General features: G+C 40.4%; 1 protein-coding gene across 3 annotated transcripts; it reads left to right on the plus strand.

Moving 5' to 3' along the window:
• Window positions 1–4: 4 nt before the first annotated feature.
• On the plus strand, window positions 5–26,368 carry LOC110990076 (cell adhesion molecule Dscam2-like). 3 transcript variants are annotated; one of them, XM_022254879.2, is made up of 11 exons: window positions 5–297; window positions 10,273–10,608; window positions 11,108–11,410; window positions 13,911–14,237; window positions 15,274–15,570; window positions 16,711–16,731; window positions 17,421–17,672; window positions 18,945–19,122; window positions 19,857–19,890; window positions 20,000–20,041; window positions 21,563–26,368. In XM_022254879.2, exons 1-10 carry the CDS (start codon window positions 189–191, stop codon window positions 20,012–20,014), a joined length of 1,872 nt encoding a protein of 623 aa, XP_022110571.2. In that variant the 5' UTR covers window positions 5–188; the 3' UTR covers window positions 20,015–20,041; window positions 21,563–26,368. The 3 variants fall into 3 exon arrangements, 2 of the variants coding, with proteins under 2 accessions (XP_022110571.2, XP_022110587.2); XM_022254895.2 differs by having other exon boundaries at window positions 10,449–10,608; XR_015426694.1 differs by lacking the exon at window positions 21,563–26,368 and having other exon boundaries at window positions 17,421–17,662.
• The last annotated feature ends 248 nt before the right edge of the window (window positions 26,369–26,616 follow it).

The raw sequence follows: 26,616 nt of genomic DNA on the forward strand, positions 1-26,616 counted from the left end.
GTTGACTCATTCTCTCCCAGATTATCCCGTTGACGTATTTTCTGCCGACATCGGCTCTTGACAAGCCCAGTTGAGGTACCGTGTGTACGACGGGGGCGGTCCTCAGGTCCAGCACGCGGCAACGGTTTGAAGGCTTGTGTGTCTACTGTCTACTCCATCCAGAACTAGGGCCTAACACTGTACAGTACATGTACATCATGTACTCGCTTATGATATTGAGCACACGTATGATGGCGTGCGTTGCGTTTGGAGCGGTGGTGCTAGCTTTGATTCAGATCTCCCCTACTAGCACACAAGGTGAGTCCATATGATATAGGCCTAAGATGAACAAAATCATAACGGATTTAGCCGGCCTGGATTTATCAGCATGCGTGGTTAGCGCTGATGCATCCCCCGGTTATGAAAACTCTGCCCTTGGTGGGCCGAGTCCGATGACCCTTGGTGGCATGATTGGACCGACGACACGTCAAGGCCTGCAGTTGCACTGAAGTCAACAGTGGGGCGAACAAAATTCAACACCTAGCGATTACTCTCACATGCATGCATGAGACTTAAACACAAATGGAGAGACAACCACTCTCTGTGGCAGTATAGCTCAAGACTTCATTTATTTTACATTCTAGCACTACCGTGTACGAATGATACTATTGCCCCAACCAAGAATGAATGGCTATGAGCCAGTCCAGTATTCCAACAGCGCGTGCCCAGTATGAGGCTATTTGGGAACACCTACATGCCACCTACAGCCATAGGCGTACATTGTAAAATAGTTTATAATTTTATGGAAAAAAAGCTGAAAGCAAAATTTTCAGAACTTATTTCCAAGCCGTGATTTTACGGAAACATATTTTAATTGAGAAACACAGTATTTTAACGGAATTACCCAAAACAGAATTCCGTAAAAATATGGACTAAAATGAAAGTATACCAGGTAAGAAATGGGACGGAAGGGTCCCCCCCTTACCTGTCCAATCCCTATACACACTGTAGACTATTATTACCTAACACTCCCCCCCCAAGTATGTAAAGAATTCCTGATATTCTGATCAAACAAAGACCAACACAAAGGCGGGGTGGGGGGGTTCTATTCGTCCCATATCTTGCTTCAAATGAATAAAAGTTCTGTAAACAAAACTCTGTAAAATTATGGATTTCTTTTTGAGTAACTTTTAATTTACAGATTCCAATTGATGGTATTCTTATGTTTACAGATTTCTTTTTACGGTTTTTTTCATTAAAAGCTACATGTATCTGTGTATAAAACATTTTTATTTACGGATTTCTCTTTAGTAATGGATTTTTTTTCTATACCTACATGTATATGTTATGGATGTAATTTTATGGCATTCAGATACAGCACTTTTCTGTTAAAAAGTACATATAATCGGTTGAAATGGAACAGAATGGAAAGGTTCCGTAAATTTTGCTACCAGTACTCCCCATCAGCAGAATTATTTGTGTAGTTTATATTGCAATTCTACCACTTTTTTTGAAAAATAAATATCACAATAAAATCTAAAAAAATATACAAGTTCTATAAATTACCACTAGGGTTGAGAGATCCAACTTCTCAATGCAGACATAATTTAACTTCAACAGATTTTCTGTTCTCCACACTACAGTACAAATGACAGAATAAGAACAACAGTATCTTTCAATAATCATTGCGTGAAGTTGAATGGGGAACACAATCACAGTCGAATTTACATGTACATGTACATGTACATGGCACATGATCATTTCGAATTCAATGCAAACATGGCAGTAGAGCACTGCACTGATGATGATGTCAAGTTCTCTTTTTATGTGTGCTTTTCTATGGAGCTTCAAATTCGTTGTCTCTTTAGTTGTCTGGTCCTAGCCACAAGAGAGTGCATATACTGTATGTAAACAAACCATGACATTATCAGTACAAGGATCAACTGCAGTTAGAATTGTAGTACATGTACAGTACATGTATGTTATGTGAATTACTAGAAAATGTCAAACGTTGATACGTGTGTCACTTGTTATCCCACTCACACTCATGGAAAACGGAGTAGTGTAGAGTGTCTGTACCCCATGCGCCACTAAGTCAAAAGCGTCGTGGCATAAGGAACTCATGATGTACATGTACTCCCATACTCTGTGCTCCGTGAGTAGAGTAACAAATTCATCATCAAGTAAGCTTAACACATACACTGAATGCACTTGCTGTTTACAATGTGCCACAAGCCATAGTAAAATATGCGCAACTTAGAAGTACATGCAGTGTATTGAATACATGTATGTTTGGTGCAATGTAGCTGTCAGTATGTGTTATCACACTTTTGTTTGTATGAATTGACCAATCAGGATCAAGGATTTAAATTTAGTTCAAGATAATACAGCGCATGGCCAAATTCTGTTCACTTCACAATTCTGTTATGGTAATTCAGGTATTAAACAAGAAATGAAAAGTATTTGCCATTTATGACTTTTCTATTACATGTACAGTATTTGGAAAAAACAAAACTCACACTTTTGCACAACCACCCACAGACACTTAGTATGTGTCTACGTGACAGTAACAAAGACTTGTTTCTGCACATTTTCAGTTGATGTGTTGCACCTGTTGTCCACAGAAGAGGAGCCATGTCTGCTTTGGCTGAGTTACAGGAGCTAAATTCAATGTTATTTATTTTGACATGTCTCAAGTTGTCAGGATGTGGAAAACTTACATGTACCTGTACATGAACATTACCCAGTACTAAGTATCTGAATTGACTTATTGAGAACGCTTTAAATACATGTACGTGTACATGGTCAGGTAGACTGATAGTTAAATGTACCTGTTGGTTTGAGATCAATTGCATCATAAATTTACATCTGCACCTTCAACTTGAAAAGACAAGTCACCCCTCGAGAGAAAGGTCACCTTTCGGTCATTTCTGGTATAAATGAATAAAGCTCGCTCTTGACAGGCACTTCAAAATACATTGTGCATGGGAAACTGTGAGGTACGACATGTTCGACTGCTAAACAACCAACACATGCATGGGGGGGTGTGAATATGAGAAGTACTACATGTATATGTACATGCATCTTACCAAATTAATGAGTACTGTACATGAAATCTGTTTACATCAGGAGAGGTGATTTGAGGATGTCTTCCCTGGCTCCATGGACACATCACTGACTTTTGGTCTTTGGCAGGCAACAGGTACATGTACATGTAGAAATGGAGAGAGACATGTTGACCCTCAGTTACATACATGTATAGCAAGCCAGGGTGGCCCCTGTTCATGATGATGATGATGATCTTTAGCTGGTCCTGAAGCAGAGAAATAATATAATTTTTAAATGTAAATCGGTGAATCTTAAAGCATTGTACATATTCTCAAATGCAATCTGCCAGTCATGTTTGTGCCTTTCTTCCCTGATGCTAATATGATTTGAAAGGGGATACTGAAAGGTATCGTACATGTAAGTGGTGCTTGCTTATACACACCAACAACTTTTGCACAACCTTTATACATGTAGCTGTTCTGTGCAAGTGACAGATTTCCAAACTTTGATCTTGAGATTATACATACGGTGTAGGGTTGACAGAAAAGAAAAAATATACAAACCAACCAATCAAGACTACCAACCCCATGAAAAAGCAATAAAGGCAAATGCATATTTCAGTAAATGGTGTTAAGGAGGAGTATTGCTTCAAAAAGTGGAAGGTTTTACAGTGCTTCTACATGTAGACAGACATGAAAAAAGCGCCACACTGTAAAAAGGTTGGTCAATTGTGGGTTGATATTTTGCCCCATGTTGGTGAAAATATCAGCTCAGCAACTTTTGGGCAAATTCTTCACAACATTTGGTCAATGTTTGACCAACATTGACGGAAAATTGACCAACTTTTTGGTAGCTTTAACAAAGGTTGGGCAACTAACAAATGCCCGACACTATTTTGACCAACGTTTTTTACAGCGCATAGGAAAATTTTCCTAATACGACTTAAAAGGACTTACCCTGCCTTCACTGTTATTTACGCAAAATAATCCATCTGTCCTTTCTTGATATGGGTTGAAGTTGATGGAGGCGGGTTCGTTTATCTCATACTGAATTAAAATGGTGAACTTTAAAATAATTTCGCTTACCCACACCTCAGAAAACTGACAACAGTACTTAAATGAATGTTCACTGTCAGCAGTATGACAGCTTGACTAATTACAGCACATCCCAAATCTATTTCTCTTTCTGTCCGTCGCAACCTAAAATGAAAGTCAAGCTGCAAGTGGTCGAGTTTAATCTCTACGCCAGTCACAAAATATTATAGCTTGCTGTCCTTCAAGGACGAATGAGACAGATTAAAAAAACAGGAGCTGTAATAGGCCAAGCTGTCATACCGATGACAACTATGATTTTTAAAACTTAGTGATTGTCTGGCTTCCATGGTATTGGTAAGCAAAAGTTCATTTTTTTTAAACATACTAACATTTCAATTAGGAAAATGAACCTCCGTAGTTGGCGTCTTCCCATATCAAGAAAGGTGTATAAAATACGGTGTAACGAGTCCTTACGATTAAACTGGCTAAATTGTCCAGGGCTATGGTGAAAAACCTATTTGTTACCTTTGTAAAACCTTAAGGTTTTAGAAGTAGAGTATTAAATGTATGGTGATCTTACTAGAAAAAAAATAAGAGTAAAGACTCTCCCAGCATTCTCACATAAAATCGGCAGATGAGAAGAGACACCATTCTGACTGTTTGGAACATTTGGCACATGCTTCTATGAGGTAAACTCATGATGACTTGCAGGGAACTTGGACATCTGATCCTGAAGATTGGCATGTACATACATGTAAATTTGTGTGTTGAATTTTGAAATGGACAAATTCTTCTTGCATTAAAATAAAAGTGACTCAAGATGTAATATTATACATGGTCTCTGACTGGGAACTGCATGTAGTTCTACGTGTACGTTTGTTTTCCTAATGAATTTATAAAGTCATATTCATTGGATGAGATTGTGACTTAGGTCTAGCACAATTTTGGACTTCAATTCTCCTAAACCCCCAAAGTTGCAAAAATATGGCCAACATGTACATTACATGTAAATCAAATCCTACGTGGCCAGCAGGTTAAAAACAAAGAATACTTTGAAACAAGTATCAACTGCTTTAACAAGAGAATCCATCTCATTTGATAACATCATTGTATATTACAAAAAACTCTGTGGCTTCCAGGACTGCGTTGCTCAGCAGGAGGACCCGTGGCTACGTAGTCACTCCCCGCTTTCAGCATTCCTCATTTCTCTTCTGAGTGTAGCTGGTAAGGTCTGTTTCATGTTGAAAAGCAAGGTTTCTCAGAATTATCAAATTTGAAACTCTGAATTATGATACTGTTGAAATAGGTGCAAGTTCTGAGTCAGTATTGTTCATGTACAACATCACAAACTTGCAAAGCTTTAACTATGCTATAATTGGGCCCTCCTTATGCAGTTCCAAAACATGGAATTCTGCAAAATTTTAATTCCAGATTGATGCAAATTCCAGACTGCATATTGATGTGCATTATGGTTTACCCTGTTCATGCTCCCTAACGGAATATTTCATGCCATATGTTTTCTTTCCATAAGCTACAAATAGCTTCAACAGTGCCATACCTTCTTCAGATCAATGAAGGCTCTCCGTCCCTCAGCAGTGCTTGACTTCCACATTTTCCCCTTTGAGATGGACGTTGTTTTTGGTGTTAGAAGCATTGGCATCATAAGAAGGACCGTTGCAACTACATCCTCTGCAAAGAAGCAATCTTGGAAAATTAAGAGTGGATAAATAAATACTTCAATAACATCACGATTGTGGTCATACCTAAAAATGCTACATATACATGTACCTCAAGCATTGTCCAGACAGTACAGTGTACAGTTCCTCTCTAGAGGCCTTCTCTGTCTATGATTATTAGACTGAAACATCTCACGAGAAGTTGCAGTCTTGTTGAAGTTGAAGTTGCAGTGTTTCTGTGTACCAGGCCATCTTATACATGTATGTCCAATTGCACAAGGATACGGTGGATAGCAACGTTTCCTTAAAACGGAAGCATGCGTTTTATGTTTTAAAACCATTACACAAAAAAGATCGGATTACTAAAGACGGCAAAACTAACCGGGGAGGGGAATAATCAGCATCCATGTCCTCTTCTTCGTCACAATCCTGCCCCAGTATAAGCTTTGGTGAGCTCACTTTTGCTGTAAGGCGAATAGCTGTGTATTTTGAGCTGTGTGTATCTGCTTCAATAATGTTAGCGCTACCGCCTCCCATCTCGCTGTAAAATTGCAAGCCTTTTCCTCGAAGAGAAACTCGAAGTCCTCATCGATCTGAGGTACACATGCAGCAAAGCTTGCTGATGCTTATGAAATCATTTGTTATTATTTACCGTGAGGTTTGGTAAATGCACTCTCAATTGACAAGTTCGCCTACAAGCCCTTTGTTACCTCCGGTGGGAAATTCAGCCCCTAGTTGCCGTTTTGTGCTGTGACACTCATTGCAAGTCGGACCATCAAACAAAACATATGGTCGCAAAAACAAAAGTGAGATTTACACAGTCCGTGACAGTTAAACCTATGCTGTCCAAAATGTGCTCATCGATTGTTATTGATACCAACTTTGTAGTTTGCAACTCCTATGAAATCTATTATAATTTTTGTTACATGGACATACAAGAGACTGGTAGCTAAATTTTTAGCTTCACAATATTTCCTTTGAAATATTTTTAAGTTGAATGCATACAGTGCAGGGTGCTAGGTGTATCACTTTGATGAAGTTCCACCACCAAACAGGATTAAATTAGGGTTGATCGGTTAAATACTATAATCCAGGCAGTTCCAACTACGTGTACTTTGGGAACTTATGGATCACTTCCTTTGCAGTTTTTGACAGGAGAGACCATTTCCTGATGAAGACTGACTGTTTTCTTCAGTTTGTGTTGCACTACTTCGTTATCCGCAACCCGCTTGTTAGTATGCTTCAACCAGTTTACATGCAACTGTTTCCGCTCATGGTCAGTTAGCTGTTCAAACGTTCCACTTGAGCCATGGCCTTCATTTAGCACAGCTTTACAGTCAGGTGCTAAAGTGGATTTGTAGCCTCGATTCGAGTTTTTGATCTTGGCATTGAATGTGACCACAATCAGGGTGTCTGTAATACGGGCGATTCACAATAGTGCGCCCTCAGTGTCTGCAACGCTGTGGCCAATTACAACGCGCAAAATTTGTCGACCCTTCCCGAACGCGCATTGTGTCGACAGATTTTGCTCATTGTGATTGACTAACGCGTTGCAAACTCTTGGTGGCGCACTATTGTGAATCGCCCGTATTACCCGATACTACGAAACCTCGATTTATACCCACCGATATAAATAGATCATGACACAACATGTCAAGGGTCACAAGGAAAGCTCTGGCTGGATCCTTTGTTTAGATGCACTGTACGTGTAGGCTGCTAATGTTGGCAGTCACTTAAAAAACATGCAAGAAACATGAAAGAAATTGCATCAGGAAGGGAGCAGCATTGTGATCGTGGGCAACAAGCAACAGAAAAGATATTTATCTCACTGTACATTTACGAACATACACGGCTGGAAATACCCAAATATCAGCGATGCTGTACAAATGGGGACGGGACGAGTTTGGAATACTGTAGCTATTTTTTGGAAAAGGGAAGGATTCCGGGAAGGTTTGGTCTAATGGTCAATGGGTGATTCGACGAAGATATGCGGAATTTCTGGTCTGGTATCCAGACTATTGAAAAGAAAGTTACAGTCATAATAAAACAAAAGGGTCCAGTCCACTAATTCAAGCCCCATTGAAAACTGTGTAAAATCAGCACCGTTCAGGGCCCAATAGCATGCACGCCAACATCCCTGAGATTTCTGAAACACAAATGAAATTCTTGTCTGGTCACTTATCTTTCAATTTCTTTTCAATTTTTTGTGGGTTAACCAATTACATTTTTAATTATTCCCACAAAACAAAATCACCCCCAAAAAAGTGATTTTTCCGAAGTCTGATTGCAGCCATTTTTCAAGTGGCAACCCTCAACTTTCTCGGGCACTTAGGACCATTTTTCAACCGTAGTTTTCAGCCCTTCTGCCCTCATATGAAAGCACTAAGACCCAGGGAGTTGATCCTGGCGACGATTTACACAATCTCACCATTTTGGGGGTCAAACAATCTCCTTTTTCAAAAGATAGTGCGGGGGCACTTTTAATGCTAATGAACTGGTCAGAAATTCTCGCTTGAATTAGTGGTCCGCACCCAAAACTAAAAAAACCCAACAAAACCTCGATTGCTGAAGTGAAGATTTACTGGTTGATGGAGCCTGTCCGCTACCGCAATGTCTTGGTCGTATACACATGTACACCCACTCGTTGACTATCCGGTCTCCTCGGAGTAGTTGCACCCGAGGCCTGAGCCCCATGGGGGTATCCCAATCCTTCAGGGGTGAACTTTCAATGTCATGCAGCCTGTTGGGGGTACAAAGGAGCATAGTGACCGGTGGGGCCACGAAGATGATGTAGACGGACCCGAGGAGGTTGTTGGTGGGTGCGTTAATGTAGAGAAGGCGAAGGGAGCTTCCTCGCCGCTGTCAGACGTGTTGGCTGCGACGCTGAAAGAGTCCTTGATGGGAAGAGACTGTCCACCAACATGGGGTGAATTGGCCAGGAGAGCTTCGGCCGCCTCCCATTTGTAAAGATACCACCTGTGTACCTTACATGGCTGCATTAAAAAAAATCATTTTGTTCAAACAAAAAACAAATTAGATTGTATGTTATAATCATGCTCTATTAAGTATAATACACGTAAAGCACGTGGACAAGTAACAATTGTCATTTCGCCTAATTTAATGGCTCATATTAGAGCTATTTGAAAATTAACGTGGCATGCTGAATTTTTTGTCTCAAGCTCAGCGCCCATTGAAGACAGGCAGAAAACACGCTGACGAGAAGTAGCCGTAGCTCTAGAAGCACATTTTGGACATGGACCATTGGAACTCACCAATGCCCACTCTTCTATTTCTCTCTCTCCCATTCTCTCTTACTCTACAGTACACATATATATCTCATGTATACATGTAAATATTTTCCTTTTCCATCTTTTCCTTGTGTTTCTCCTTACCCCCGGTCCTCTTTTTCCTCTATCATCCTGTTCAGCAGTATTAGAAAACACCAAAAAAATAAATTAATCTTTAACCTTAACATAGGAACATATTTATGTTGTATGTGCATGATAATTGCTATATTTTATTTGTATTTTGTTATGCAACATTTGTTTGAACTTTTGCAAAGCGGCTCTTTGCCACTAAGAATGTGTGTCAATAAACTTAACTGATTGTTGAGACCCACAAATATCGATACTTCCACGTTTCTACAGCAGATATACTTTTGGCTCTCTCCGTACAATTGATGAGGGCAGGAACGTAACGTATACGCCATCTCTTCTGCCAGTTTGTCTCACTTGTCAATTTTTATTCAAATTCTCTTCAGGCGTAAAGGAAACATACTGTAAACAAGCATTTCAACATGTTTGCATACAGTATTAATATGTTGAAAAACACAAAAACCAACTATTAGTACCTTTTTTCATGAAAGTGACAAGGTGGTAGTGTTCCTTTTCTTAGGAAATCTTTTCTTGAGCACATTTAGAAGACGCTGTTTTATTTTTGTGACACAAGGTACTCGTCAGACGAGCATAAAAAACAACCAAAACATCCCTTAAAATTACCCACATGTAACAACAAAGTTTCAAGCAATACTTGCCATTTCTCTTGTCTAAACAAGATATTATGACGTGTGTTACATAATAAGCAAAATGTAGAACTTACTCCATGAAAATGTAGAAATGTGTGATATGCTTTTTGTACACAGTGCTTAGAGACCCAACTGTGCTGCCTTGGATGACATGACGCTTTGGCTCATGAATGTAAAAACTTTCTATGGCGTGAAAACCAAACTATTGAGGTGCCCTATTCCTCCATGCCTTTGCTACCGATACTTTAAAGGAGATGGAGATTCAAAGTAACATTGCAAGCTTTCTTACATGTATCCAGGTTTTGATATTTTGAATCTTCTTTGTTAATGGACAATCACAATAAGATATTTGACTGGGATAATGGTAGAAATCTGAGCAACCGCCATGAGCGCCACTTGTGGCGCATACCGGTGCTATAGAGGACTTCATTATTATTACACGTATTATTTATTGAGGTCATACAAATGCCATTCCATGTCTCCTTCAATGCCAAAAGGTTTCTTTTTCCAGACTGCACCGTCGACGTGTTCTTCTTGGACTCCTCCGACACAGTTTGTGAACGAGTAATGGAAGTAGAACTGAGTGGGTATACGTGGCCTTCCTGCGTGGCGCAGTCAAACTTTCGTACTAATCTGACTCTGTATCGGGATGGTGTTGAGCTCACGGAAAGAATCTTTATCTACCAGGGTGGAGACAGTCCAGAGGGCTTCGAGTCAGAGATTCGTCAGCGGTCTACCGTTGGGCCTCGAGGTGGTACCATGTTTGAGTGTTGCAGCACTTTCGTCGATGGCCCCCCGGACTGCTTCGGGAACACGTCATGCGCCTCCTGCCTTTTTGAGGTCACATGTAAGTGCCACAATGGAAAACAAGACGAGTAATTTACAACGTGAATGACAGAGGTAGCGTAACCGAAGAGACTACCACTGGAAAATTTAGTTCGAAAAGGAAGATTACGAGGAGACCCCATTTTAAGAATTTTTGAGTCCAGGGTCGCATGTGAAAATTTAGCATTCCGGTAAACTGCGGATTGGGTTCTAAATACCCACAGAGGTTCCAATTATTTCACGTTATTTCCTTCCCCCTTACTTTATCCTCACAATCCAAATTCCTGCAATAAAAACTTCTTAAATTATATCACGCTTACCTATATAATACTGATTGTTTTGCAATTATTACCCGTGCTCATCGGGCCCGGGAGATAAAATTCTACTGTGGCTTGGGGGTTCCAACTGCATGCTATCGCGTGGGGGTGTGCAACACAATAATCCCTGTGTACCATAGTATTCAACAATGTGTGGCCTAATTCTTTTCTTTCCCTCCCACTCTCCACTGTCCTCCCACATAGATTATGAACCTGCCATCACCGCGTCCCCAGCGGGCCCTGTCCTCGAGGGCAATGATGTCACCCTCACCTGCAGCCTCGACAGCGGTTCTCCTTCTGGATGGATTAAGTGGCAGTACAGTTTTGATCAGAGGTCCTCGACCGCGCTCAGTGAGCCGATACACATTGTCGCCAACCACACCTGGCCCCTCTTACGGTTATCCCCGGACCAGGCTGGTTGGTACCGATGTGTCAGGGCCATCCAGCAGATAGGGAATAATTGGATCTACGACAGGTTTTCTAGTTGGATTGCTGTTCCGGTTTACTGTAAGTTTCCCTACCCCCCTCCCCCCAAAAAACCTAAGCAATTGAAATGTTAACAGAAATAGAAAACATTTTATTCACGTGAAGCATTCAAAATAACAGTAAATACGTAACCATTTAAAAAACAAAGTAAATTTAATGTTTATCTTATTAATTGTGACCCCAAAATGAATGAAAAAGATCTTCCGTTACCCTGCCCCGTAAAAAATTCCTTGGCCATTCGCGCTCCCAGGCTAATTGGGTGACGTCATCGCCAGATTACCGACATAGACAGTGTACTCGTACATTACGCACAGCACATGCAGGATCGAACGCTCGCAATAGACCTTGTTGTATATGATGTAGCGTGGCCCACAAACAAACACGGTCTCAAACTCTCAGTTCGAGAAATACACGGAAGGACTGCGTGTTTCAATTTCTACCTTGCACTGAGACAGTATCTACCAGTGGGCCAAGCTACATCAAACCATTCTCAAACACAACGTGGTCTGACCAGCACGTAGTGCGTGTAGTGTTAAGCAGTGTCGTTGACTCGAATCGCTGATCAGGCTCAAGTCGGACGCGAGTCGCTATTTTTCAGACTTGAGACTTGACCTGAAAAGAAAAAGACTCGAGACTTGACTTGAAAAAATTCATTCTTCATACGAAATCGTTTCTTTATAAATATGCTCAAAAAAACCCGAACCTCGGTGATCTGCGCGTTCATCCCACTCACAAAAACATCGTTCGTACTGCATGTTTCGGTACTCGTGTTCATAATACACGCGTATGTACAGTACAATGTGCATGCATGCTGTACATCCGTACTTGTAACATGTGAGGCGCACTGCATGGTCTGATTACCATTCGTTATTTAAGAATGGTCGTTCCATAGAGCCCACAGGCTGCATACTGTCGCAGGCTGCGGGCAAACTCAAACCACGCCAAATTCAACACTCAGGAATAAATCGACTGGAATATTACTACTACTACCGAAAAGCCCCCATTAGCAAAAAGGAATTCACACTGCATCAAGCAAAAACATTCCGTCAATTGCCGTTGGAATAATAACTTTGAGGGAAAAGTTCAAAATATTAAGTAAAAAATGCATTTTTTAAATATTTAAGTGCCAAAGAAGTTGTCTGCAAAAATGATTGGGGTGTTATTTTACAAAGTAGGGAATTCATTATTAAATTCTCCTTATGTTGCTTTCAACTTCTTGCCCCGGCGGCGCGGTTACCAGCTACGGTCAGTGCACTGGTTCCTGTGATCAATTTCAAACTTGTCATAGTCATTAACCATCTTTGAAGGTGTGTGCCGAAACATTGTTTATTTGTGCCATTTACGGTGTCATGTGACCTCAATTCATGGCATAGGCAAGCCAATAAATACATATTTATGTAACAAAATAAAGGAAATTATAGCAACGTGTGTCACTTAATTTTTGATGTACATTGTTTTCAACATTTGAATTGAGACTTGACTTGGAAAAAATGACTTGAGACTTGACTTGACAAAAATGACTTGAGACTTGACTTGACTTGGAAATATTGACTCGAGACTTGACTTTGAAAAAAATGACTTGGCTACAACTCTGCTGTTCAGCGTTCTGGTAGTGACGTCATCAAGCAGCCTGTGAGCGCGAACGGCCAAAAGGGGGTCCTTGTAGTCGGGGAAATGCGGGATGTTTGTATTCATTTTGGGGTTATCTATTTGTGATGTGTTTTAAATGGTTACATATGTACTATTTTTTTTAAATACTTCACTTGAACTAAATGTTTTCAATTTGTTTTACCCTTTATCAGAAATATGAAATATCTAAGTCAGCCCATTCGCTGCACGTTAGGCCTACAAATTGTTTGAACAAATAGACTTCTTGTGACTTTCACATTCTGAAAGAGATATGGTTTTACACTTTCAGCATGTCCACAAACATGTTGAAAGCGTTTAATGGCTTTCTAAACCCAGTGTTTTCAGTGCAAAGACCGTTTTAACTAGACGTTGATCGAAACAAGCAGCTCCCTTTAAGCTCTAAAAATGCAGCATTATTTTCTAACAATCCCAATTTGTCCCGAGAATTTATCTTTGCATGCTGCAAGGTCTTCCTTGTTATGCTAATGTTGTCCTCGTTCATACTTTGGACAAATACGAGAGCAAAGCAATCTTTGACGTCGCGAAAATTTTGCAGTGAAATTTCGCTTTTTTGAAGTGTGTTCACCTTTTACCAATTTGTAACACCAATCTAACGTCACCAATTCGCTTTTGCATGAAGTCTGACCTGGCTTCCAGGAAAAGGTGTGTTACAGTGTACATGTGTCAGTGGCGTATCCAGCACAGGGTGGGGGAACTCCCCCCCCCCCCTTCCGCTGCATGTACTGGTTTGTGAAGAAATCAGTTAAAGGGGTTTTGCATTTTGTTTGTGTTGCTTACTGGTAGCATTTTTCTGAGCTTAAATTGAAACATGTAAATGATTGTGGGGGTAAACAATGAAACTGATATCCCACTTTCCCAATTTACATGTAAGTTGGGCCAGTTATAGTCAATGAGGACAGGACATGGGTCGGTGCGAACAACGGCTCTACAGCAACCTTACGGTGCGTCTTCCGAGGCAACCCACGCCCCACGGTCACTTGGTATGATCTTGGTGGTAACGCCTTGACTGACGTCGCAGTACCACGAAGGATGTCATGGGGACAAAACAGTACAATAAACGACGTTTTGGGATCTCTCATCACAAGCCATTTGACGATCTATCGAGTGGATGCCAGCAACGATTATGGGATGTACAGATGCAGAGCTGCCAACGTCAATGGTTCATTCAGCGATCTGGAAATAGAGTTGAGAGAAACTGGTACGCTTCATTTTAAAACTTTCCCCCTGTGCATTCATTAGAAGCGAGTATACCAGGCAGGATATGGGACAGAGGGCTACCCCCCTTACCTGCCCAATCCCTATACACACTCTAGAGTATCTGTAAAGAATTCCTGAGATTCCGATCAAGCAATGACCAACACAAAGCCGGGGAGGGTCCTCTCCGCCCCATATCGTGCTTCAAATGGAAGCGAGATGTGGGACGAAGAGAACCCCCCCTTGTCTTGGTCATTGCTTGATAGGAATCTCAGGAATTCTTTTCAGACATCTGGGGATGTGTCAGGTAAGAATAATCTCGAGTGTCTGTAGGGATTGGACATGGGGTTACCTCTCCGTCCAATATTTTGCTGGGAAGTGCACGACCTTGTGTTGTGGGCATTGTCACTTGGTACTTTCCATAGGCTACCGCAATAAATTATCTCGTGCTCACCGAAGAGAAACTACATCCAGACCTACCAACCTGCCGTACTCCTTCCTGAGGTCAAGCAATACCACACATAGATGAAAAGGTATTAAAATGAGCCGTATATTTAAAATTCTGATCTATCACGTGGTGATGCCAGACCTGAGAAAGGAGTACGACAGGTTGCCAGGTATGCATAGCTACAACTTGCTGCTTAATAGTGGTTAAATAAGCAGCAAGTTTGAGTAAAACGATTGCGGTTACACCATGGATCAATCTCTTTCTTGAGCATGTGTGGTTCTGAGATATAGTTCTTTCACCATGAAAACCTTCAAGTCTTATCAAACAGCAAGTTTGCCAGGGGAAGAAGGCAGACAGTGGGTAGGCATATAGGGAAGTATATTCATAAAGGAAAACACGAACAACTACATGTTCGGGAAGTAACATTTAAAAAGGATATGTATCAAGATTTTACACATTTCAGTAGACTGTTGATCTCTGAATTATACTGTTATTTTCCCTCTACACCTTTCTCGTTGTTTGTTTGCACATTATACCTTTTTTTTGATGAATTCATTTCATGGCTTGACTTTAAAATTTCCAATATGTAAAGGAAAACCTGAACCGCCGAAGGACTTCCAAGTATTCCATGGTTCTTGGATATCAGGGGTTGGCTTCAGAATCACGTGGGAGCCAGGCTATGATGGTGGCGAGGACCTGCAAGCTTATTACACCAACTATCGCGAGATGTCTGATGAATTCGACGCACTCAGATGGCGCCAGCACGATCCAGAGAGTCGCTCCGCTGAATATGGGAACCTCACGCCCGATACGCGCTATCAACTGGCGGTGTACGCTACCAACATTCACGGCTCCAGTCTGTATGCGACTCTTAACGCTTGGACGGAGTGTGAGTAATATCGTCACCAAAGTAACACAAATCTAAAAATGTGTGCGCGCTTCAACGTGTATTTTATAGAAATGTGATATTTTCGTTTTCACGAAGAGGCACAAATGTCTTGCGCCACGTGCTCCGTGATTTGCCTTATTCAGAAATTGACGTTCTCCTTAATTTACACAGTTACGAGTTTTAAGAGCTTTTTTTCCGTTTAGTCACCCATTTACGGGTAAAATAAAATAATTTTAAACATTTAATGTTTTTTTTCTATGTTATATTGACAAAACACACATTTGTGCTTCTTCGTGAAAAAGATTGTTCGATAATGCACTGGGTACAATATGCGCTAGCACACATTTGTGTCACTTAGTGAAACCAAAACTGCTCTAATCACGGTTTTCACGAACTAGCAGAGAAGTGAAGATGTGTGTCAGATCGTGGTGTTGGTGAGGGTATATGCCCACTTCAGTATGATGCTGTGCCGTCCATTGTGTCATGTCGTCACCCGTCGCATTTTGCCGTCGTTTGTCGCTTGATAACGAGACTCGACGCGAACGCACGACGTGACAGGTGACGCCACAATAGGATGTACATGTGTCATCTATAGATTACCATACAATTTGTACAATTACAATCTCCTTTCGATCCACGGGAGTAAAGTTTTAGGTACTGTACTTTGCTGTTGCCAACTTGTTCAAATGGTTTACTGCACAACATTTATCAGTAGGTTGTCTTGTGATTCGGGGAAAACTCTTACAGAGTTACAAAAGACATACTTAGCAATGGCAACCATTGGATCATAATGGGTGAGACTTACTTTGTATTGCAACTACAGTACACAATGTTTTTTTATTGTTGTTTTTGGAAGAAATTAAAACGACATTTCTATTGTAATGCAAGGAATTTATAAATGAAAGGTTAGAACAGTATTTGAAATATCTCTCATATTTGAAAAATGAGGCTGTCTGATAACTTGTATACTTTTTGGACGTATACCCAAACCGGTTCAAGTGTTCTGGTGATAATTTAATTGCTATCAACATGTTCAGGAATGAAGAGGCACTAGGACGGAGATATTGTTTTCCACGTTTATAGATGGTAAATGTAACAAAAGAATTGGCTTTGTTCTTATTTGCATATCTGACGTTGCAGCGGATACACCAAGGGCACTGGGTAAGTTACTCAATCTTTTGCAATCATTTCACTCTGAGAGCGCTTTTAGGAGTTTTCGTTTGTTTTCTTTCCCTCTTGATGTTATTTATTCCCACAATCACAGTAAAGATAAGATTCATAACGTTTGGGTGAAAATGGTCCCTAAAAGGATAAATGTGTGTGCGGCATAAAATCGATCGAATGTTAAATCGATTTATCCAGCAAATTTTAGGGAATTGTGTAACAACGCTGATGTCACTATTCACACCAACAGATTTTTTTAATCTGTTAAACATATAACTTCGGTGTTCAATTTACACCAAAAACTGTAACATTGATAAAAAGTATGAGCGTTGTCGTCTGATAACATTCTAGTGTGTGCAGTGAACACTGATAAAACCCTTCTATTTCGATGATTTTACACACACCCTGCAAAATTAACTCCTCTAATGCTGCTTCCTATAAAGGTTTTTCTATACAATCAAGTGTTTACGTTCTTTAAAAAAGGCAAAGATGTGCTGCAGTGATTAATAATACACCATCCGTAAGGGTTAAAACAGTTTGACCCCAGTTTTGGCATTTTGGCAAATTCCTACAGTGCAGCCTCTTGCTGTGGATCAAAAAGCTATTCCACCGTTCCCTTCAACTTAGGGTGGGACATCAAGAGATCGCAGGGTCGCAAAATGACCATTACTTTGTTTTGGGTACAGGCATAACGGTGCTGTACAGCCCGGCGCAGGAAACCATTGTCGTCACCGGCATACCACAAGACGACGACAACGGTACCTGCCTGCGACTGGAGGGCTACGACTACCGCGAGCACATCGACGTGAGTCTGGCGCCAGACCTGGACTGCATCCAAAGCGACGGCGAATTCCGATACTCCACCGAGTTTGTCAGGGAGGTACAGTCTCGATACTGCCGGGACGGGCTGTGTGGCAGCCGCTCGGAGGCAAGGAACAGTAAGCTATGCGTTTTACCGTATGGTGGTTTGGGCCCTTTAAAGACTTTGCGTGGTAGCCATTTTGCCGGGAACTTTCTTTATTCCACAGGGAAACCTCCTTTGTTCAAACCCTCTTTAACAAAAGTACTGGCTGGCAAAATGGCAACCATGCAAACCTATGTACTGGATCCCCAAATTGAGTTAAATACATGTATGTACACTTGTAAAGATGAAGGGAGAATAAGAATTGTAGTCCTATACCCTGAATATGAAACGGTGCTTAGAGTTTGAACACTTTTTGTACTCGCGCGTAATAGACACCTATGGCTTGGTTATGCATTTTTACACGTGTTTGAATGTGTTTATTTGGTATACATTTCCTGAAATGTGCTTAGCATTTAAACACATTCCTTAACGCTTTTCAGTGTAGGCCTAAATGCCGACAGATGGCAGCCACGTTCCATAGAGTTCCACCTGCAGCCATTTCATCGGTGTTTTCGCGAAGTGACAAAAGTGTGTGTAATGCAATAGGAAAAAAAAGTGAAGACCTTTTGGTTTGTCTGTTTCCGCGAAGAAAACTTTTGTTAGTTTTTAATGAATTGTTCTGTAATGGAGGCAGTGTATCAACAACTAAGTATGGATTAGCATTTTCCAAGTCTTGCATTTCGTAAATTAGTTAAAATCCATCATCCTTAACGTAAAAGTGATCGAAATATGTAGTAAAAATGCCAGTATTTTGCAACGTGTTTATCTTGGAGTGTCCGTTTGCATGATTTTGAGGTTTTTGTCACTTTGTGAAGAATTGATTTGATTGGGATACACACGGGGAAAGATTTTGACGAAAAGTGAAGTTACGTACCATTGTTCTTCGCATTAGTTATTCAAATTAATAGTCCGCGCTGCGCATTGTCGCAAGATTATACCACAGAGAGGTAAGCGTTGTAATGTTGTAAACGTTTTTCCTTTGGCACAAAGACTTGGTGCTTGTTACTGCATTGGACTCATGACTCAAACTGGCATCTATGCCAATACTATTGAGCACATTTACAGGGCGAACTCCCTTTGAATATTTGTAGACTGAAGAACAGAAAAACTGTAGGATATCTAATGCTAGTTGTTATTTTTGGACCGGGATGTTAAAAATTGTTTGTTAATATGGGAAGATTTAGTGGCGCGCTAGAGTATAAGACTGTAGCTCCCTAACAGACATGTCTCAGCCCGATTTTGACCAAACCTTTAATTGATATCACCATTGTTGAGAGTTCTAATGTTTCACTGTCACTACATACAGTTGATAAATACCCCATCACGTCTCCTCGACCTTCGACCACGGGACCCCCCGATAGCGGGACTGACGGTAAAATTGTCGCCATAGCTGTGGGTGTGTGTGGTGCCATTGCATTCCTGATTGCGCTTCTTGTGATCTGTTACGTCTGCAAGTGCCGTAAGAGCAAAAGCCAACGTATGAGGTTTGGAAACTGCTTTTGCTGACGTTTTTTGTTTGTTTTTCTTTTGCCTATGCAGATACAGCTAAAGTTTCTAAGCTTCAAACATATCACTTCATTTTGGGGAATATCTCAGTAGTTTTCATTTAATGACTTGTTTGGGGAGCTGAATGAAATTAGCCTAATAAAATGGACTACAAACTTTCAGGGTATAAGAAATGGCCCAGGTCGGGCTTTTTTCGGGAGTAAAATCAGTTTTGTACATCCCAAACAGTGGGAAGTCATGTGGTGCACACTCAGAATTTGATTTTAATGGCACCCGTGTCGAAGTTTTAGAAAGCCTTAAGTTTTCGTTCTTTGTAGATAACGTATACTAGATCTGCTTTGTGGACATCGGTATTTTCGGACAGTGCTAAGTTGAAGACTTATGAGACGCTTGGTGGCAGAACCAGGCTGTTTCTCTTCTGTATTTTGAGCACTTTCAAGCTCATGTGACCATTTTCAAAATGATGCAAACCAAAAGGACTGGACACGTGAGACTTATACGTGTGCTGCCACTAAGCATCTGAAAAGCATTGAATTGCGGTTTTGAAGATAAATAGCGTTGCACTGCATCTCGGTATTACGTGTCCGTAAATCTGCTATAAAACAACACTTCATGTAAAAACAAAGTTATGAAAGTGCATGCCTGGTTTCCTTAGAACAAGATACTTCGTTAACTGCGTGTTCTTTTTCCCCTTTTTCGATTTTTTTAACAGTGGTAAACAGTATGAAAGCACCCCGACCAAGCCCGTAAGTAGCCCAATGTTTTTGGTTTTTGCAAGCCTTTGATCAATCGTCGTTGTGTTATCGTCTGCGGAAAATGCAAGTCTCCCACTTCCCTTTCCTTTGTTTATTTCAGGAGACGAGTGTTTAGGCAAAGCCAGCCGATGTGGACTAATTGGTGAGAACAGCTTCCATGGAACTCTCATAAAGAACCAGTTTGGTATTTTAGAATGGGAGGTTCTTGATTCGAGAACAGAGAACGTAAATGTCAACATGTCAAGCGTCAGTATGTGCAGCTGCAGTGATTGAATAGCTTTGGGAGAAAAGACTAGACGGGCAGCGCGTATACATACTCAACCTGTCACTGCGTGCCATATTGTGGTCACTCGATGGAGGCGCAAAAAATGAACGTAAAGACCTATCTGGCGACCTGAATTAGAAATCATTACTGCGGGGCCATCCTGTTCGCACGCAGGTGGTACGCGTGTTGCATTTCTGTTAGGCCAAAAGGGCCAAGCAACTTGTCTAATGTGTGCTCGCACTGAAGTTCAACCGCGGGTGTGCGTGTGATGACCCCTCCGGAATGGCATCACCTCGGATTTGTCTATACAGCGCTGCGTTTCCCCTCCAGCACCTGACGTGGCTCGACGCGTGCGAAGCTTTCTTTTCCGAGCGGGCACATAAAAGGATCCAAAGATATTGCTATATTATTAAGATTTGCTTTTATTGCACTGTGTGAAAGAAAAACGGAACTAACAACCACAACAACACGCAATGAAATCCTCTGTTATGCTTTATTACTGTTTGCGGATAGGTTTATAAAAATACAAAAGTGCCTTGGCTTATTTTCATTTGTTTTGTACACTTTATCGAAATTGCTTCAATTATTTACTCAGTAAATTTCATTATTTCATATATTTCCTTATTTTTTTTCATAAATTTCTTTTATTCCCTTAAACACCCGCAAGCCCTCACTACTAGCTGTTCACATTTTCTTAATTTTATGAAATCATAGGCGAGTCCTACTTTCCGTTTCTGTCGCTTCGTACGTTTGTTGCGCATTTTTTTAAATTTTGCCTCCAGCATTTGACCAACCAGCAAGACTATGCACACGCTAATCTAGTCTTTTTATTGCATAGACCTTTACTATGATGCTGCCATGTTTGTCTTATTTTCTGTAGCTCCATTGGCCTAACAACACATGTACGACTTTACATATTGACATAGAGGAACAGAATGTTTTTATTTCAGCCTCAGTTTGGTTACCTTGCTTTCAATGGTACAAAGGCAAATTGACTGCCCTATGATACAGGGGTCTACTCTGTAAAAAACGTTGGTTAAAAAAAGGTGTTGGGCATTTGTTATTTGCCCAACCTTGGTTAAAGCGACCACATTGTTGGTAAATTTTCTGTCACTGTGGGTCAGACATTGACCAAATATTTGGAAGAATTTAACCAAAGTTTACTAAGTTGATATGTTTACCAACATTGGGCAAAATATCTACCCAAAATTGACCAACCGTTTTACAGTATCCATGCACTGTTAGGTTGATCTTACACACGCGCATTGCTCTTTCCAAATGACCAACAATGCCCTTCATTTAGAAAAACTGAACTGGCGTAATACTCCTCAGATTCGCAAGTGTCACACTCGGAATTAATTTTACCTTTGTTAAGTGCATGCAAATTTCTCGTTACAGACAAGGATCGTCACCCAATGAGTGCACACATCAGAATACAACAATCACGTCTTGATTACAACCAGACAGATTCATCTTCGCCTTCCTGCACGGATTTCACAAAGAAAATGACCAGAACATAACTGCCAAGGGAGGACCTCGGCGTGAGCTGAAAATAATTTTACCGCCTTGAGTTAGAGTCCCTAAAATTCTTTATACGTTATTTAAACTATCGCGACTGAATCCAGAGGGTTTTTCATAAATCTCGTCTTGGGGACGCACAGTCTACCTGTTGTGGCATACTCAGCAGCCCCACTACATGTAACTATATTCTCATAGATGTTGTTATCGATTTGCTCTTCCTATGACTCGATGCCTGTGAATTGTGGAACGGTCTAGAACGCTTAGCACGCGTTCTAAGGTCACATGAAAAGACCAGGGGAGTTTTATCATGATTGCTGACGGTATGGGTGTATGTAGGAATGACATACTTAACACACCTTGGTATGGTCGCTGTGGTCAGTTGTTTATTTTCATTTGCAAAAGAGAGATGTTATTTTTTTACTGAAGACTATTCATAACTGGCATTTAGACTGAAATGCATATTGTTCAATTGTGACCCGTATAAGTGGCACTTTAAAATTTTATTTGTTCTGTCAACGGTACACCGTGTCGGAATTAGGCGTATGTAGCGCTTGTGGCTTAAGAAGTTTTTAATTTGGATTTTTTGCTCTGTTTTACGCAAAGTGTCGCGGAAATACCTACATAGCCATAGACGGCAGAGCCCACCATATCGGATGCGGCCATAGTGATATGGGCAGTAGTATGGGTTGCTAAAGTTTACGTTGGAATCTATTTCGTATTTTACTGTGAGCTATTGTTGCTCTTGATGTGAAAGCTTTGGCGTAAATTATCGATTTTGGCACAAATTTAATTTGTGCCGAAATTGGGATGATCAGGAAAGGGGGGGGGAATGACTTACCTGACTATGAAAATTTGAAACTGGGTGGGTGGGGGTGATATTGATGTGCATCTGTAATGTGTTCAAAATGGCATACATGTAGTTATGGCTTTCTTAAATTGATTTTCCTCGTTAAGCGATTGCCTTGATGTCTCGCGTCCGGTTATTACCCGGATTATCAACTTCTCCTTAGAATCCGGTGTATTTCCAAGGGACTGAAAGAAGCTTTGGTGCGTCCCTTGTTGAAGAGAGAAAACCTCGATCCGATTTAGTAATTATCGGCCGATTAGTAATCTACTATTCATTTCTAAATTGACAGAGCTGTGTGTAATCAGCTTTACTCCCACGTGTTGACATTCTCTGTTTCCAGATTTTCAATCGTCTTACCGAAAGTATCATGGCACTGAGACGGCTCTCCTGAGGGTCAAGAATGACATACTGCTGATAAGGAACTCTCAGCATGTCATTTTGCTTGTTCGCTTGGACTTAATCACACCATTCTGTTGCAACGTTTAGAATCTAAACTTGGGATCTCTGGTAAAGCGCTGGCACGGTTTTCATCTTATTCATCTGGCAGAAGCCAACGTATTTTTATTCAGGGTACTCTGTCAGAGAAATATTATCTAAACTGTGGTGTCCCTGAAGGGTCCTTCTTAGGACCTCTTTTATTTACGGTTTATGCTTCTAAACTATTTGACATCATTGAAGACCATTTGCCTGATGTTCATCGTTATGCAGACGACACACAGTTGTATTTATTATTTAAATCTGATGACGCTTCCTGCCAAACAGCTCTAGCTGCAATGGGAAGTTATATTTTGGACATTAGAAATTGGATGCTGCGAGACAGGCTAATGATCAATGGTGCTATTTGTGATTATCCTGATTATTGGAACCAGGCAACAGTTGCAGAAAATAAATATTTCCAACGTCACAATGGGCGATTCTTTAATCCCTCCATCCACGTGCGTCAGGAATTTGGGATCATGGTTTGACTCAGATATGACAATGGACACCCACATCACTAAGGCTTGTTGTGCTGCATTTCTCCACCTTCACAATCTTAGGCGCATCAGTAAATTCCTCTCTCAAGATTGGCCTTCAGTGTTCATTTACGCATTTTTGACCAGCTGTCTGGACTATTGTAATAGTCCTTGTTTGGTTGTCAGCAGCGCAGATAATGAGATTCCAGCGAGTCCAGAATGCTGCAGCTAGACTTCTTACGAATACACCCAAGTTTCAACACATAACACCAATGCTGTTTCACCTTCACTGGTTACCTGTTTTGTACAGGATTAAGGTCAAAATCATCCTGTTAACATACAAAGCCATCCATGGTCTTGCTCCTAGATGCTTAATGAATCTTGTCATTAATTAAACAAGGAGTCTAGATACCATCTCAGTTCAGCAAGCAACAGTCCTTTGTTAAATTACCCTAATGATAAAATGCTACCCACACTTGGTGACAAGGCGTTTGCGTGGCACATACGGTGCGAGCAGAATCTTGCCGTTTTTAAATGTGAAGTGAAAACTTCCCTTTTTAATATTGCATTTGCACAGTGATATTGCACTGCAAGATTCTTGATTTTATTAGTTTTTATCTCGTAAGGTTATTATTTTTTTAATTTTAACGTACATTTAGATGTGATTCTTATATTTTAGTGTCACCGTGTCCGATATAATTACTTTTCTTTTATCGTAGGTAGGGCTAGAGGCGTCTGTCCCCAGGAAAGATCGAGACATGACCTAGACCAGCAGGGTCAGGTTCTCCCTGTTGGTGGGGCAGACGCATCCCCATACTGCGGTTTGGGTACTAGCGCGGTGACATTCATTTATCCATATTCATTTATCCTCATCTTTTCCTTTCTGAAATGAATTATTTTTTACCTTAACTTGTACTGCGCCGCTTATCATTTTTATGGAACAGCGCATTATAAAGTGTCTATTATTATCATTATTATTATTTGAGTGATATTGAATGAACTTTAATCGTCGGATGTTTAAACAGTTCGTCACAACCTGCTTTAATTTACTGCTAACCACAAAAGGTGGGGGATGATTCAATAGCCCACCCCCTTCTAAAGGGGGATATATGCCCCACCCCCTCCTTTATTTACGCCTATGTGTAAAAGTGTACAGTTAAATGTCCACTCCCCGGCGAATACCTCGCGTTGTTCGAACGTTTTTGGTGTCAGAATGATTTAATCATCCATTCATTTAGTTTATTCCATGACGGTTCAAAAATAAAACGTGAAATTTGTCTCCTCTGGTGTTGTAAATAATCATTCTAATATTACAATTTAAAACAAAGAAATCTCTATAAATATTGAATATATCAAATCAAATAGATTACAAATAATTTCAATTACAACTACTAATACGGATTTTAATCTGTTGGCAAAATGAAATAAAAACGATAACTATTTTCATTTGATAAAAACAGACCATCTAAGAGAAAAAGCAGCTGCAAGATTAATTAAACAGATGGATCGTCTCGGGTAAAAATGAGAACCTAAAATGATTTGTACGAGTATCAAAGGCACGGTATCTACCCAGTGGAAGATTATGCACAAACGAATGTAAAGGATGAGTGGGATTCTGAATAAAATCCTGTAACTTAGTGAGACTACTTGCTTCAGCAATGTGCTTTATCAATTTCACCTCAGAACCTATTATCTTACTAGTAGTCTTAGTGATCCATTCAATTTTCTTTTGTTCTTTGAAAGTTAAGTTATTGTACCATGTAATACAACAAAATGTAGGTGGGTAAGTCGTCGTTATCGTATAGTCAATCATTTGAGTCAATCGTATCAGAGATGCAGCTCTTAACAAAAGCTCATGTACACCCTACATTTGGTGTTTTGGGTGCATTCGTGTCAGAAATGTGCTTTATCGGTTTCTCCTCAGAACCTTATTATGTTATTAGCAGTCTTCGTGATCCGTTCAATTTTCTTTTGGTCTGTGACAGTGGAGTTATTTAACCATGCATTACCAGTACAACAAAATGTAGGTAGAGAGGTCGTCGTAATCGTGGAGGTAGAGGTATTGGGCAGTCGTATCAAAGGTGCAACTCTTAACGAAAGCTCAGGTTTACCCTAGATTTGGTGTTTCAGGTGTTTTCGTGTAAGCATGTTGTCAGCAATAATTAGTAACAGTTTTAAAGTTTGTGCTAGAGACTCCAAATCAAGACATTATATATTTTATCGAACTAAAGGTGTTCTCAGTGTTAGGTATGCGAGACTCCTCATTAAATGTAGCTTATATTGATTGGATGTATATGGTACATGTAATGTGTACACGTCATAAGCCATCTTTGCAAGACTTACATTTCATCTGCTTCACGAAGATTTACGTTTTGTAGTATAGTAGGTAGTATAGCCATGGAGCATTATGTGTACACTGAAGAGATGACGGAAGACTCATCCTCGTGTTTTTTTTCCTGTTCTTGGGCGTCTGGGTGGAGACAGTGTGTCCACAAGACCGTCTACTACTTTGGTCCCTGTGATGATAACGTGGAGAATATCTGCATGGGATAGAAATGTCAATTCAATTGCTATTTTTAACCCTTGAGATAATTTCAATCAGGCTGCTCGTATAGAATCTTCATTTGCTTTTTTATGTGTATGTTATAAAGTGCTGTATTTCGAATGTTTGTTGGCATGAAGGGGTGTTTGTGACATTGATTTAGTCGCTGCGTAGGTTTCAGGATCATTTCCTAATTCGGAAATTTAGGACCTCAAGTTACAAGTCTCAGGTTTGGGGTTTGAGGGCTACGATAATTGGTTTGGAGCTTAGGTGTCGATTGCGTGTGGTTTTAGAATGTTTTGTAGAATTTGAATATTAGGAATAAATGGCTCATTAACCTACGGTTTGGTTTTGTGTCTTTAATTTGTGTTGTCTGGTGATTTCTACAGCTACCTTACCCTACCCTCTGCACTGTTGCATATCGCTACTTGATGTTTTCAAGTAGCGGCAATAAGGTTCGGCAATCCAAAGCATTAATAAAGACATATTCCTTTTTACAAAAATAGAAAATAGATCGAAGGACTTTGGAAAAACCTGCAAATTAAGGATTTTCCGATGTCAACCTTTTCACAATTCTGTTATGCAACAA

This window comes from Acanthaster planci, linkage group LG10, assembly GCF_054643075.1.
Source record: "Acanthaster planci isolate LZ-2023a linkage group LG10, COTS_SCS, whole genome shotgun sequence".
NCBI classification, from domain to species: Eukaryota; Metazoa; Echinodermata; class Asteroidea; order Valvatida; family Acanthasteridae; genus Acanthaster; species Acanthaster planci.

Excerpts from the sequence above, each read along its gene's own strand:
- LOC110990076 (XM_022254879.2), top strand. The coding sequence starts at position 189 with ATGTACATCATGTACTCGCTTATGATATTGAGCACACGTATGATGGCG. Across the intron at positions 16,732-17,420 it reads GGATACACCAAGGGCACTGG|GCATAACGGTGCTGTACAGC; the intron begins GTAAGTTACTCA and ends TTTTGGGTACAG. Across the intron at positions 17,673-18,944 it reads CCGCTCGGAGGCAAGGAACA|TTGATAAATACCCCATCACG; the intron begins GTAAGCTATGCG and ends CACTACATACAG.